At 34.4% G+C, this 15,657-nt stretch overlaps 1 protein-coding gene across 3 annotated transcripts in view; it reads right to left on the bottom strand.

Annotated features, from left to right (window-relative positions):
• The window catches only part of BDP1 (B double prime 1, subunit of RNA polymerase III transcription initiation factor IIIB), an 85,297-nt gene that overhangs the window by 49,205 nt on the left and 20,435 nt on the right, over positions 1–15,657 (bottom strand). For all 3 annotated transcript variants that reach the window (XM_059916548.1, XM_059916549.1, XM_059916547.1), the window contains exons 9-14: positions 13,204–13,347; positions 10,766–11,047; positions 9,742–9,889; positions 5,446–5,604; positions 2,433–2,592; positions 667–758 (exon numbers count right to left, since the gene is read on the bottom strand). In XM_059916548.1, the coding sequence (XP_059772531.1) occupies positions 667–758; positions 2,433–2,592; positions 5,446–5,604; positions 9,742–9,889; positions 10,766–11,047; positions 13,204–13,347 (985 nt within the window). The remainder of the gene's footprint in view (positions 1–666; positions 759–2,432; positions 2,593–5,445; positions 5,605–9,741; positions 9,890–10,765; positions 11,048–13,203; positions 13,348–15,657) is intronic.

The following is a 15,657-nucleotide window of genomic DNA, read 5'->3' as shown; positions in this document are numbered from 1 at the left end:
AAGAAGCATTTTAAAAGCAAATTGTTACCACAAAATTGGAAAAATCTATACCTGACAAGCATGGAATACTATTCCCCACTCAGGACACCATTGTGTACATACACCTCCAGGGCACTGGACACAGAATATGGAATAAACATACAGTCCAGAATCCACTGGTTCAGATTTATATTGGAGCAAGGCCTATTCTAGATCTCTACTCCAAGTTAAAGGTTCCCCACCGCCCTTTTTTTCTGGTCACACTGCGCGGCATGCGAGATCTTAGTTCCCCAACCAGGGATCAAACCTATGCCCCCGGCAGTAGCAGCACGGAGCACTAACCACTGGACCACTAGGGAATTCCCCTAAATATTCGCTTTGGAAACCCCTTGCTATAAATAAAATTATCCAGAAACATATATCTTAACCATTAATTTATCTAACAAGACTTTGTTAAAATCTTGTTAGTAAGTTGAGGGAGAAACGTAATTGCTCACCAGTGGATCCATACTATAATTTATTTCTACAATACCAAGCATAAAGAGCATTATTAAAATGTTTCAACAATCCCTATAGTTAAAAATGGACACTAGCTGAAAATAAAATGCAGACATTATTAAGTAGAAAATAAGTCATTACAATCATTCCTAAGAGTTACTATTTTTATTCTATTTCCTAAATACTTACTTAGATGCAGTGTCAGCTTCTGGATTCTCTTTCTCTTTATTCTCCATTCCAGAAATACCAAGTGCATTCATTTTATCCTTTTCCATATGATTCTACGAATTTAATTTTTTATATTTAATCTACTTAACATAAAGTTCAAACTTTGTAATAAATAAATAAATGGAAATTAAAACAATAAAGTTTCACTTTTTTGTACTCCTAATTATTAAAAGAGAGTTGTTAAAATCATAAAGGCAGATGAGAACCTTTTAAACATATAATCTCATACATCACTGATAGAAGCACAAATTGGTATATCCTTTCTGGAAAGCCTTTTGCCAACATGAATCAAGAGCTTTAATAATGTTCATACTCTTTGACCCAGTAATATCATTTCTAAGACTCTACTCTAAAAAAATATCTAGACAAAGATTTAAGTACAAGGATGTTCACTGGAACATTATGCAAAACAGCAAACACTGTAAACTGACAAAATATCCAATAATGAATAAACGGTTAAATAAATTCAGTAATACCCATTGATAGAATATTATGAAGTCACTAAAAACCATGTTTTCAAAAGATATTTAATGATATGGAAAAATATTTATGAAATGTTAAAATACCAGAGGATACAAAAGTGAATTAATACTACTACTCAAGTATGTAAAAGAAAAGCTGGAAGGATATAGTCTAAAAGGTTGGTTGCATGTAGATAATAAAATTAACTTTTGTTTTAATTTTTACATGAATCTGTATTTTCCCAATCTTCTAGAATTTAAAAACATCTCATAAGATTATAATAATATAGTTACAGTTATATTATTAAGATAAAAAAGATTTCACATAAGAGGAAAAACGACTAAAATTTTAAAAATTATTTTAGCAAAAATAAAACATTTTTAATAATATAATGCTGGCAAGGATATAAGGAAACAGGAACATTCATTTAATGCTTAAAGCAATGTAAATAGATTCTTTTTTTTTTTTTTTTTTTTTTTGGTCACGGGGCTTGTGGGATCTTAGTTCACCAACCAGGGATCGAATCCGGGCCCAGGCAGTAAAAGCGTCCTAACAACTGGACCTCCAGGGAAATCCCAAGATTCCTTTTTTTGACTGTCAGTTTGACAATGCCTAACAAGAGCCAAAAAATATTTAAAATACTTTGGCGCATTAATCCCACCACTTCTGGAAATTTATTCTTTGCCTATTTACAAAATTGTTTGCTTTTATTTACAAGGGTTAAAAAAATGGAAACAACCTAAACATTAGAGAAATGGTTAGGTAAATTAATAATAATGTTAACCTGATGCAGCTATTAAAAAGATCAATTAACTCCAAGAAAGTGTAAATGGATAGTTTCAGAGAAAAAAGTTTTGTATGTTATATATGGCTAAAAACTACAAAAATGTTTACTTCCATAAAAAGAGAAATAAAGTTTATGAAGGACAAACAGAGGAATATTCTATGTATAGATAAGAGGGTTGTGGTTATAATTTTATTATAGCTGGTTTAAAAAATATTTTGAATAAATACTTTATATAAGTAAACAAAAGACATATTTGTTACTACTAAGGATGTTCGAAATGATATATCCTATATTCTAAAGAAAATGTATACAATATGAGACTAGTAAGACAAATTTAATATTAATGTGTGAAGTTCTCATATCTTGGCTTTACTATTGGTAACATTACTTTGTAATTACAAGTTAAACATTTTTATTCCCAACTATTTAGAAAAAATACTTTATAATTTTAATTTCCATTAAGTCTCTTACTCCATACCTTTTCAACCGAAGTTTCTGTATGTAAACTCTTGTTCTCTGCATCTGTTTTCCCTTGTGAAAGAACTGATTTCTTCCCAACTGCCCTTGATAAATTGGGTTTAGGTCTCTGGAGTCGTCCTCTTGTCATCGGTTTAATACTTTCTGTTTGATCAGTTTCCCTAGAAAATTAACATTATTTAAATTGTACCAACATGCAGGCATATTCAAAAGAAATTCTGGAAAATTCTTTAAAAATCCATTCACAGCTAGAAAAGAACTCCTTTAAGCTTACTTACAATAAACGTAGCAAAGAAGACTGAACAAGAAGAGCAATGAAGGGTAACTAATTTGTTTTATCAGATGTTAAAAATATACTACTTAGCATCAATAATTAAAATATTGTGGTACTAACACACGAATAACAGATAAATGAAACACAAAAGAAAACTGAGATGACGACTCCAAAATACATGATTTTAGTATACAATAAAGTTGGCATTTCAAAATAGAATAAGATGACCACAAAAATAATATATTTTTTTAAATAAATGTTAAATTAACGGTGATGGGAAAACTAGTAATACTGGGGAATAAAATAAAATTAGCTCCATTCTTTGCACTGTACTCACAATGTATTCTAAATGGATCAAAGATTTAAGTGAAACCATAGAGAAAACATGAATGAATTCTTTTGTAACTTTGAAGTGGAGTAAGCCTTTCTAAAACTTGATTAAAAGATCAGGAGCCATAAAAGAAAAAAAAAAAAAAGGAGAGAGATCTGACAACAAAAAAATCAAAAACTTTTACATGGCCAAAACATATGTCAGAAGTCAAACTACAAACCAAGAAAACATGTTTTACAAATCATATCACAAGGCTAACCTCTCTAAAATGTAAAGACCTCCTACAGAACAATACCAGTAACTCATTAGAAAACTGGAAAAAGGATATGAACTCACAAAAAAACAAAATAAAAATAGGTTTTAAATGTGAATAGATGCTCAGCTTCACTCCCAATAAGAAATGTACAAATTAAAAGTGGAGCAAGCTGGACTTCCCTGGCGGTCCAGTGGTTAAGACGCCACGTTTCCAACGCAGTGGGTGCAGGTTCGATCCCTGGTCGGGGAACTAAGATCCCACATGCCGTGCAGCACGGCCAAAAAAGAAAAAAGAAAAAAAAGGTTGGAAAAAAAAAAAAGTAGAGCGAGCAAGCACAAATGTGAAAAGATATTAAGAATCGGAGAATCTATGGGGAATTATATACAGATGTTCATTGGTCTTTTGACTTTTCCTTAGGTTAGAAAATTTTTAAGTAAGCAACTGAAGGGAAAAAAAAAAAAATAGAATTACATACCCCTGTCAAAAAAGGAGGAGTGGGGTATATATACCATACTGTGATATTATTTTATTTTATAATCTATCAAGACCAGCAAAAATCCAAGTTTGATAACACTGTTGGTAGGGAGCCATTTCTTACATTGTTAGTGGGAATATAAACTAGAATAACTCCTACGGAGAGCATTTTGGAAGTATCTATCAAAATCATAAATGTATAAATGTACACACACATACAAATGTGTCCTTTGGGCTAGCAATTTCATTTTAGGAACTTTCCCTACAAATACACTGGCACAAAGGTGAAAGGACAGAGGTATAAGTTTCTAAGCATTGTTTGTAAAATCAACATATATAGCCATCAACAGAGCACCGATAATATAAACTGTAATTCATCCATACAACAGAACACTATGCAACTATAAAAAGAATAAAGGTCTTTAAGTAAAGATATGAAGATATAAGATAAAAAAATTACAAAATGGTATTATACTATGCTACCATTAGGGTTTTAAAAAGAGTAAAATATATATAAACTTTATATATTTGTATTAGCTTTAATGTTTTTTTTTCTTTTAAATCTCTGAAAGACTAAGAAATAAATAACACTGGTTACTTGTTAGGGTAAATGGGGACATGACAGGAAGGATACTTCACTCTATACCTTCTCACACTTTTGGACATTTGAACCACAGGAATATATTGCCTATTCCAAAGACTAGTTTAAATTTTTATTTAAAAAAATAAGTTTGATTCTCTGGGACTTCCCTGGTGGCGCAGTGGTTAAGAATCCACCTGCCAATGCAGGGGACACAGGGTCCGAGCCCTGGTCTGGGAAGGTCCCACATGCCGCAGAGAAACTAAGCCCGTGCGCCACAACTACTGAGCCTGCACTCTAGAGCCCGCGAGAAACAGCTACTGAGCCTGCGTGCCACAACTACTGAAGCCCACGCACCTAGAGCCCGTGCTCCGCAACAAGAGAAGCCACCACAATGAGAAGCCCGTGCGCCGTAAGGAAGAGTAGCCCCCGCTCGCTGCAACTAGAGAAAGCCTGTGCGCATCAACGAAGACCCAAGGCAGCCAAAAATAAATAAATAAAAAATAAATTTAAAAATCATCTTTAAAAAAAAAAAGTTCGATTCTCAATGTGACTATGCTTTACTGAAAATAAGAATTCATAAACTAAATAACTTTTAAGCCCATATGAGGAGCTATGAAGGAGATAAAAAGGAAGTCTGAACTTTTGAGATATCTTTTCAAAGGGAGATTCTTGTGGTGCTTTTATTGTTTTTAGTGAAGATATTAATTTAACCAGTACTTTCATACTAGAAAATATAATACATAATCTCTTTAAAGTCATCAATATCAAAATCTACTACTTTGACAACAGGTATGAAAAATAACTCAAACCAAGTAAAAGTTAAATCTCATAGCAAATATTTAGGCTTCCAAATTATTTTAGAATTTCATCGTAAGTTACCAGTTTGTTATAACTCGTATCACTAAGATAATCTTTCTATAATGAAATATAAAGTGAAAAACCTTAATGTCACTAAGACCACAGTACAATTACATATTAAATGGTCTACAGTCCTCTCCTAATCCCTAAAGGAAGCAACATTATCATTTTTTAAATGGTAATAAATTATCAAAATTTTGAAAACAAATTTTAAAATCCTACCATGTAAAATACTTACAGTGTTTTATCTTTTAGGTCACCATTTCCTTCTTCTGTACAACTACTCTCAGCATTATTCACCTCACACAATGCTCTAATCCCACCTTCTGATGAAGGCAAATCTGAAGTGCTTGATTCTGAAGTCTCAGTTGCTACTGATACGGCATCTTGTTGACTACTACGGGAATGAAAATATATCAGGGGGGAAAAGAACCCTTAGTAATGCACATTTTATACTAATTATTTAAAAGATTTTTTTAAAAATATACAAAGCCAAAACTCTGGAAGATGATCCTTCATATCATGGAATAATCAAAATGGATATTTTGGTTTCTCTATGATCCTCCTTGCACCATGTTATTAAAACACTGTATCTTAGGAGATAATAACAGTCACAAATGAACAGGGAAAGTGCTCAAGAAGTCACAAAATGAAAAACTCATAACTACATGGGGTTCACAAATCAAATGTATGTGTAAAATCATAGTTTAGGAATGATAGTTCCTATGATTCCTAAATCATAGTTTAGGAATCAATGTTTAGGAATTATCTTTCATTAAAATTTTATATTGGCAGTCTTTGCTTTGCATGGTACTGTGTTACCCAAGAGCCATGGAAATCGAAGACACAGCTGCAACATGCACAAGTTGCAGTTAATGTTGTAGCGTGCAAGGAGAGGACTGCTGTATTAGGAAATACTTCAACTAACAATAATATAAATGATGACCATGTACTAACGAGCATTCAGTTTCAACACAAATTCACATTTAGCCATGCTTTGTTTTTTTGTTCTTTTTTTCTACTGGTTGTTTGTCTTTTCCCAGAGCTCTTTCTATATTCTTTTTTGGTTAGATGTTACATATAAAACCTCCCAATCAATAGCTTGCCTTTTACTTTCTTCATGGAGCCTTTTGCCAACAGAAGTATTTAATTTTACTGCAGTTGAATTTATCAATTTCATCCTTTAAAGTTTGTGCTTTTTATGTCTTAAGAAATCCTTAACATCACAAAAATATTTTTCTACATTTTCTCCTAAAAGTTTTAAAGATTTGCTTTATATATGTAGTCTTTAATCTATGAGGAAGCTAGTGCATAGGGTAAAATAGGGACCTACTATTATCTTTTTCATATCTAAGCACCATTTAATGAATGGTTAATTCAATCTTTCCCACTAATTTCTAATGCTACCTCTGCCATCTAAATGATGCCTAAATTTCTCTTCCTAGATTCTACATCCAATTATCCTCTCAGTCAATTTGTTTGCCCTTTTCCAGTACCACACTATTTTAATTACTCTAGCTTTAGAATAAGTCTTAATACATTTCCTCCCTAGAGTTGTTTTTCAAAATTGTCTTTACCATTCATGACCCTTTGCTCTTATGTATATAACAATTTTAGAATCAGCTCACTGTTTTACAAAACCAACTGGTATTTTAACATTCATTAAAGGGTAGTTTTCCCCCCTAAAAAAAGTCATCAGTATTGTTTTGTGCATAGTCTATGAAATTAGTTGTGTCTCTGAGATCAGAATTTAGATGTCTGTCACCCAGCAAGTTAAGGGCCTGAGGTCTATGGCTTGGCTTCAAAGAAATTATTAATCTTCTGAATTGTATGAATAAATTGGCACAGGTGCATATAGGTATTTTTCTACATGAGAATAGATGGCTTTCATCAAAATTTTCAGAAGAGGGTACATGCTGACCAATGGAACAGAAAAGACCCATGCATACACAGTCAAAGGATCTTTGACAGGGTGCCAAAACTACACAGTATGAAAAGGATAATCTCTTCAGCAAATGATGTTGGGAAAGCTAGATATCCATATGCAAAAAAAGAGAAACTGGACCTTTATCTTATACCATATACAAAAATCAACTCAAAATGGAATAAAGATTTAAAGGTAACACCTTTTATTTTTTTCTTTTTCAGCTATGCCACGTGGCTTGCAGGATCTTAGTTCCCCAACCAGGGATTGAACCCAGGCCCACCGCATTAAAGGTAACGCCTTAAAGTATAAAATTCCTAAAGGAAAACATGGGGGAAAGCTTCATAAGATTGGTATTGGTAATAATTTCTTGGACATGACACAAAAGGCACAGGCAGGAAAAGTAAAAATAGACAAGTGGGTCTATATCAAACCAAAAACCTTCTGTACAGCAAAGGAAACAATCAAGAGTCAAAAGGCAACCTATGGAATGGGAGAAAAGACTTGTAAACCATATACTGGATAAGGGCTTAATATCCAAAATATAAAAGGAACTCCTAGAACTCAGTAACAGAAAAACAAATAACTCAATTAAAAAACTGGAAAAGGAATTGAATAGACATTTCTCCACAGAAGACATACAAATGGCCAACAAGTAACATTTAAAGATGCTCAAGGGACTTCCCTGGTGGCGCAGTGGTTAAGAATCTGCCTGCCAATGCAGGGGGCACAAGTTTGAGCCCTGGTCTGGGAAGATCCCACATGCCGTGGGGCAACTAAGCCCATGTGCCACAACTACTGAGCCTGCGCTCTAGAGCCCGCAAGCCACAACTACTGAGCCCGCGTGCTGCAGCTACTGAAGCCCACGCGCCTAGGGCCCGTGCTCTACAACAAGAGAAGCCACTGCAATGAGAAGCCCGCGCATCACAACGAAGAGTAGCTCCCACTCACCGCAACTAAAAAAAGCCCGCGTGCAGCAACGAAGACCCAACGTAGCCAAAAATAAATAAATAAATAAATAAATGATAAAATAAAATAAAGATGCTCAACATCACAATCATCAGGGCAATGCAAATCAAAACCACAGTGAGGTATCACCTCACACCTGTTAGGAACTGTTATACTAACATTAATTTTTTAAAATACATATGTAATTAAAAATATGTATTAACTAAAATATATATATTAACTTTTTAGAAAAACAGAAAATAATAAATGCTGGCAAGAGTATGGAAAAACTGGAATTCTTATGAACTGTGGGTGGGAATGTAAAATGTGGTCACAATGAAAAACAGTATGGAGGCCCTTCAAAAAAAAAATTTTTTTTTTTTCAGAGCAATGTTGCTTTTTTTTGTTTGTTTATTTATTTTTTATTATTATTTTTTTTTGGCTGTGTTGGGTCTTCATTTCTGTGCGAGGGCTTTCTCTAGTTGTGGCAAGCGGGGGCCACTCTTCATCGCGGTGCGCGGGCCTCTCACTGTCATGGCCTCTCTTGTTGCGGAGCACAGGCTCCAGACGCGCAGGCTCAGTAGTTGTGGCTCACGGGCCCAGCTGCTCCGCGGCATGTGGGATCTTCCCAGACCAGGGCTCGAACCCGTGTCCCCTGCATTGGCAGGCAGATTCTCAACCACTGCACCACCAGGGAAGCCCCAAAAAATTTAAAACAGAATTATCATATGATCCAGCAATTTCCCTTCTGGGTATTTATCCAGAAGAACTGAAAACAGGATCACAAAGAAATATCTTCAGTTCCATGTTTATTGCAGCATTATTCATAATAGCCAAGAGATGGAAACAACCTAAATGTCCATTGACAGATAAATGAATAAACAAAATGTGCTATATACTTACAATGGACCATAAATGGTCGACCATTTTATTCGACCATAAAAATGGAAATCCTTCATATGCTACAACATGGATGAACTTTGAAAACATCATGCTAGGTGAAATAAGCCACTCATAGAAGGATAAATATTTATGATTCCACTTACATGAAGTATCTAAAGTAACCAAACTCATAGAAAGTAGAAGGGTGGTTACCAGGGGCTGGGGTAAGGAGGAAATAAAGAGTTACTGTTCAACAGATACAGAGTTTCAGTCATGCAAGATGAAAACGTTCTAGAGATTTGCTGTACAACAATGTGCTCATAGTTAACAACGCTGTACATTTTAAAACCTCGTAAGAAGAGCAGATCTCATGTTATGTGTTTTTTACCACAAGTAAAAACAAACAAACAAACAAAAAAACCTCAGCAGGATACATCACATTCAAATTGCTGAAAACCAAAAATCAAGAGAATCTCTTTACAGAAAATGATAAACCCATGCAAACATGAACCACAAGAAAGCGGTAGTGGCATAGCAATCATCAGAACAGAGAGCAATACCAGAATGATATCACACGAATGATAAAAGGGTGATTTCACCAAGAAGATACAACAATCCTAGATATGTACACACCTAACAAAAGAGCTTCAAAAGACATGAAGAAAAACAAATAGAACTGAAAAGAGAAATAAGCAAATTCACAATTACAGGTGGAGATTTCCCACTCCTTTGGTAACTGATAGAAGATGTAGACAAAGTGAGTAAAGATACATAAAATACCTTGGTGAAAGAGCAGGGTCAGTTCTTTCCTCGGCCTTTTCATTAGAGGATAGACCCACAATGTCATCTGTGTTCTGTACACAGGGAAGCTTTTGTTCCTTATTGCTTTCATCTTCATTTATCTCAGGACTTAAAGACAGGCATTTATCTATTAATACAAAATGCATATTATTATAAAAATGATAGCAAAAACATATATTTAAAGCACAAAGGAATTTACATATAACACTGTAATGTAATGATTAAGAAATTATCGCAAAGTCCAATTTCTTAAAAGCTGAGCTTTTCTGCTTTATATGTAATGTCTTTACTAGTAAGCCACAAAGAGTGTATTATGATGCTTATAAATCACACTATGCTATCTATCAGGATTCACTTACTAAAATCTTATTGGTGAAGTTGAACCACATAAAACTTAAATTCTACAGAAAGGTTGTTCTGGTCTGCTAATATCTTTTTCTCCTCTCTTTACTTGGTTATCTGCTTTAAGTAATCTATATGTGAACTCTTAAAGAAAGAGACCGAGACTTCCCTAAACTCTTAGCTCTCATTCCCTAGTGACTCACAAGTGTCAAAATGTCTGTATTCTAGGGAATTTTAAAAAAGAAAAATGAGAGGAATACTTATTCTAGTACCTTTTATACAAATTAAACAACTTATTTTGGGTTCATAGAGGTGCTCTGTAGAGGCAGAACATGAAAACCTGTGATTTATTAACAGACACAATACACATTTAATTATATGCACGTGACTTAGAATAATTGTTAATGTGAGTACATAGGAGGTAACACATCTCAGAGACAAACTTGAGAGAAAAATCTCCCCATTTCACTCTTTTTTCAATAAACGTTTTTTCTTTAAATTAAAAGTAAAAGGGTTTAACACAGTACCGAGAATACAGAACCAATTAACAAGCGTTATTAGTTGCTACTATCCAGAAGAAAAGTAGTTAAGTTATACATCATATTAGTGTACATGTCTTCACAAGTAATATAGGGGCTATTAAAATATGTAATACACTTACTTTTGTGTTTTTCTCCTTTAGAAGAGCCTGGCTGAACAGTGGCATTTCCTGAAAGATTTACCTCTTGTTCACTACCTTCATCCTGATTCTTTCTTCTCCTTTTCTTTTGATTTATATCTTGTTCTAATGCATTCTGTTCTGAATCCTGTCCTGATAAAGTCAGAGACTGTTGTTCTTCTTCAACTGTCTGAGCATCCTTCTGAGATCCTTCTGTGTCTGAAATTCTAGTGCTCACAGACTCATCTGGATTATCATTCACTCTTTCACTGGCAACTTTTTTCACTTAAAGTAAGAGAAATTGTTATAAATATAAAAACAACCTACAGAAAAATTCTTAAAGGTGGAGAAGATAAATACTTAAGGATGTCTGAGTGAAAATTTAAAGACAACCTAAACTGTCCAATAGAGAATGACTAACTAAGTTATAATACATTTATGCTATAGAAATCCATGCCGCAAATAACAATGAGGTAGGTTTGTATGTAGTCATGTAAAAGATTTCAAAAAATACTGTTGCCTTAAAAAAAAAATCAAGTTGCAGAACAATACACAGTATCACCACACTTTTATTTTAAGAAAAACAATTACATAGACTCTAAGACACATACACATATATAGGCATAGAAAAGTTTACTAACAATCATCCCCAAGAAAGCTGAAGACTTTGAGGGCAGGGTACAAGAGAGAGTTCAAGTACTTTATTTTCTGTATCCTTTGTTTTTCAATGAACAACCTTATTAACAAATATTTTTAAACAATTTCTAGTGTCTTTTTTGAAGGCATATTAATAGTTAACTGTATCAAAAGATGAAAATAATGAATTACATTTTAAAAAACAAAAATAATAAAATGTCATTTATTTTTACTCAAAAAAAGTCAAAACAAGATTTTAAAACTAAGAAAATATGCTGGATTTATTCTTTATCAAAATAATAATCAGCAATTTTTAAATCCTGAGACTTGTAACAAAGTACCTGAAAAGTTCTCACATTAAATAAGATACGGTGAGTTACTTATGCTATCACTGTAACATAATAACCACAAGATTAGTGATAGATTAATATATCTATTTTAATTTCCCAGGGCTATGTAAGTAAAAAAAATGACTAAAGAATGAAATAACTTTGCAGTTATCAATACTACTTTTAAAAAGACAGGGGCACTATGCTCTAGAAAAAGAAGTTCTATATTGGCTCTGTGCAGAAGGAGTTAACAAAGCAGGCCTCACTGCTCTCCTTTGAAAGGCCTGCTTAAAAGGTTGGCCCTTGGGCTGTGTCTGGAAACGTGGGTTTGGGGAGAGTTCCCACCAGCCTAACTGACAAAAGTGGCTCGCTACACCTAAATTCTTTAAACAAACAATGTGGTTTATGCTGAACAAATGCTTTCCTTTTGGGAGTTTTGAATTCTGGTACATGCCAGGAAGAAGGTGTCTACATGACCAACTTCTAATAAAAATCTTGGGTGCTGACTTTCTAACAAGCTTCCCTGGTAGACAGCTTTTTACATACCTCATTCCTACTTGTTTTTGGGGAATTAAGCACATCTTGTGTGACTCTACTGGAAGAGGACTCTTGGAAGCTTTACTTCTTTTCCCTAGACTTTGACCTATGTGCCTTTCCCTTTGCCAATTTTGCTCTGTATACTTTCATTGTAATAAATCTCAGCTGTCTGTACAACTATATGCTGAATCCTGTGAGTCCTAGCAAATAATTGAACCTGGGGGTGCTCTGGGGTCCCCCTACACAGGCTCTCACAGTCCTAGCTTGAGTCCTGCCTCTACCACTACTAACACTGTGAGACCTTAGGAAAAAATGACTTAGGATCTCTGAGGTTATTAAAACAAAAGGAAATGGGCTGGAATGTATAACTAATATATAAGGTTCCCTGTAGTTCAAAGATTCTTTAAATTATGTGATTATAGCTAAACATTGTCCTCAGATCAGAATTCAAATAGTTAAGAAAATATAAGCCTAAAAATAGAAATACCCACATATAAACAATTTCCTACCTGGTACAAGTCAACGTTAACCCTCAGAAATAAGGTGTGCTCAAACAATACAGTTGAGTCACAAGCCCAAAGTATTAGAGTTCCATTTTTTTATTTTAGACTTTTGTGCCAGATTTGTTTTACAAAGAAAAATGATAATAAGTAACCAAACATGACACCCCAATATTCTGATGCTCCTTTATTAGCTACAACTATGCCCTCGATGCAAGAAAGATGTCAAATAGCCCAGCCATCCAATTATAAAATTTAAAAGGGAGCTGCTGTTTGGGGCCAGATAACTAGAAGATTGAAGAAAAATCAATTCCCTCCAGTCGGATGTCCTGATGATCTCAACTACCTGAACTACATATGAACACCCTAAGACTTGAGGGACAATATTGCAAGTCTATTATTATTAAGTAAAATAACACACTTTCTTTTAAATAAATACCTTTTACATTTTTCCGTGATTTAGAGGACTTCTTCTCCTTTAAAGTCTGATTTTTAACAGATTTTTGTTTTCTTTTCTCTTCTTCAGCAAGAACTTTCTGAAGCAAATGAGCAAAAAAATCGAAGTCAAAAGGGCGCTTTTCCTCTGTTTAAAAAAAAAAAAAGAAAAGAAACTTCAAGTTTTTATTTTAAAAAAAGGAAAAGAACTTTCAAGTTTTCATTTTTCTTAAGTATAACATCAAAAGCGAATGGGCTTAGCAGCAGAACGGACAAAAAACTCTAATCACTATAGTACAGTCACACAACAGAACACCACTGAGCAATAAAAAGGAACAAACTATATTAGTTTAAAAAATAAAAATAAAAAGAAGGAACTACTGATACAAGCAATAATATAGGTGAATCTCAAAAACATGCTGAGTGAAAGAAGCCAAACACAAAAGAGTATATACCGTATGATTCTATGAATAAGACGTTCTAGAACAAGATAAACTAACCTATGATGATTCAAATGAAAATAGTAGTTGCCTGGGTCAGGATTAGGAGTGGAGATTGACTAGAAAGGGAAAGAAGTGGCCTCGCTGGAATGATGAAAATGTTCCATGGCTTGTTTTGTGTGGTGGTTACACAGGTGTACTCTCTGTCAAAACTCAAACTATAAATTGCACTGTCCATAATTATAAATATACTTTTTTAAAAGGCTAGGATGATTAAGAAGTCCTCAAAAGCCTATCCACCACTTTATGTCCTCACTTTATTACAACTCTTTCACTATTAACTCTTACTCTTCCAAATATCAGCAAAGAGGATAGTAAATGAATATTGATCAGGACGACTCTCACTAAATACCTATTAACAGTATTGTATCAGAAAGAGTAATGTATGAACAAACCAGAATGAATCCACTCCAGGAGTCAATCCTTGCCTCAGCTCTATGTCTATAAATACAGTGAATACAGAGAAATGAATACAGGGAAAATGGTGCTCTATATACATAAGCTCCAAGATTGTTTTGATTACAAGATGATTACAAGATGGCCTCAGAAAAAGAGGTATATACCAAAACAAAAATAAATTAGCCTCAGGAAACTAAGCCCAAACCTGATATGCTTGAAAGCCCTATTTTATTGTGGACCCAGCTTTTTATCTGTTCTGACCTTCCACACAAATGATTCTGAAAAACACAGCACTAAAATAATCCATAAAGTTCTCAGAGGAATTAAAAATATAAGTTCTAAAAAACACCATTTGGGTTTTTTTGTTTGTTTGTTTGTTTTAACAATTTCCACTACAAAGCAGCAAACAGTGAATTTTAAAGGTTCTATTATAATGGTTTTAACAATGGTTCCACACCCCATAAAGACCGTTTATAGATTTATGGACTCTTTTCTGATTACAATGCATTAAACATAACGAAAAGTTTCAAGACTACTTCTCTAAAATGGAGACGGTTGAGGACTAAAATATTCCAGATCTTCCAGGAGCCATTCCTGGAAGTGGTTTTCCTGAGGACTCAATACCACATTGGTAAGGTATAGGGTCCACTCATCTACCTTTGTGTCTACTCATAAAATAAATGTACATGCTATACAATCTAAGTACCTCTCTTTAGAATTTTTTTCTAAGATTAGCACTATGGCAAATGAACATTGAATACACTTATTAATCATGAAATATTGGTAATTATATTCCAAACAAAGAATAAAGGAACTACTTTAAATAGTACATTTAATTCTGTTTTTCTTTACAGATCCCTTGATGTAGTTCTCTGGACTTAAAAAGAAACAATGTTCATTTTAATGAGGTTATTAGTTAAAAGCTGAAAGGTATACATCATTTCTTCAAATCAGGTCTAAATTCAAAAGTCACCTCTTCAGGGGCTTCCCTGGTGGCACAGTGGTTAAGAATCTGCCTGCCAATGCAGGGGACACGGGTTCGAGCCCTGGTCCGGGAAGATCCCACATGCTGTGGAGCAGCTAAGCCCGTGCGCCACAACTACTGAGTCTGTGCTCTAGAGCCCACGAGCCACAACTACTGAGCCTGCAAGCCACAGCTACTGAAGCCCGTGCGCCTAGAGCCCGTGCTCCGCAGCAAGAGAAGCCACCGCAGTGAGACGCCCGCGCACCGCAGCAAAGAGTAGCCCCCGCTCGCTGCAACTAGAGAAAAGCCAGTGCGCAGCATCGAAGACCCAATGCAGCCAAAAATAAATAAAAATAAATAAATTTATTAAATTTAATAAATTTATTTTAAAAAACGTCACCTCTTCAGACAGAACTTCCCTTAATACCCAATCTAAACACCCACCCCCTAACTCCCTCTTTTTTCTTCTTAGAAATTAATCACTATCTGAAATTATCCTGCTTACCAATTATATTCCTCCCCCACCCAATTAGACCTAAGGCTCTAAAAGCAGGATTCCCATCTGCCCTGTTCACCATGATATCCTCCATGCCTA

This window comes from Balaenoptera ricei, chromosome 3 (genome assembly GCF_028023285.1).
Source record: "Balaenoptera ricei isolate mBalRic1 chromosome 3, mBalRic1.hap2, whole genome shotgun sequence".
Lineage (NCBI taxonomy): Eukaryota > Metazoa > Chordata > Mammalia > Artiodactyla > Balaenopteridae > Balaenoptera > Balaenoptera ricei.
Note: the sequence above shows the minus strand (reverse complement) of the source record. Positions and strands in the feature narration are given on the sequence as shown.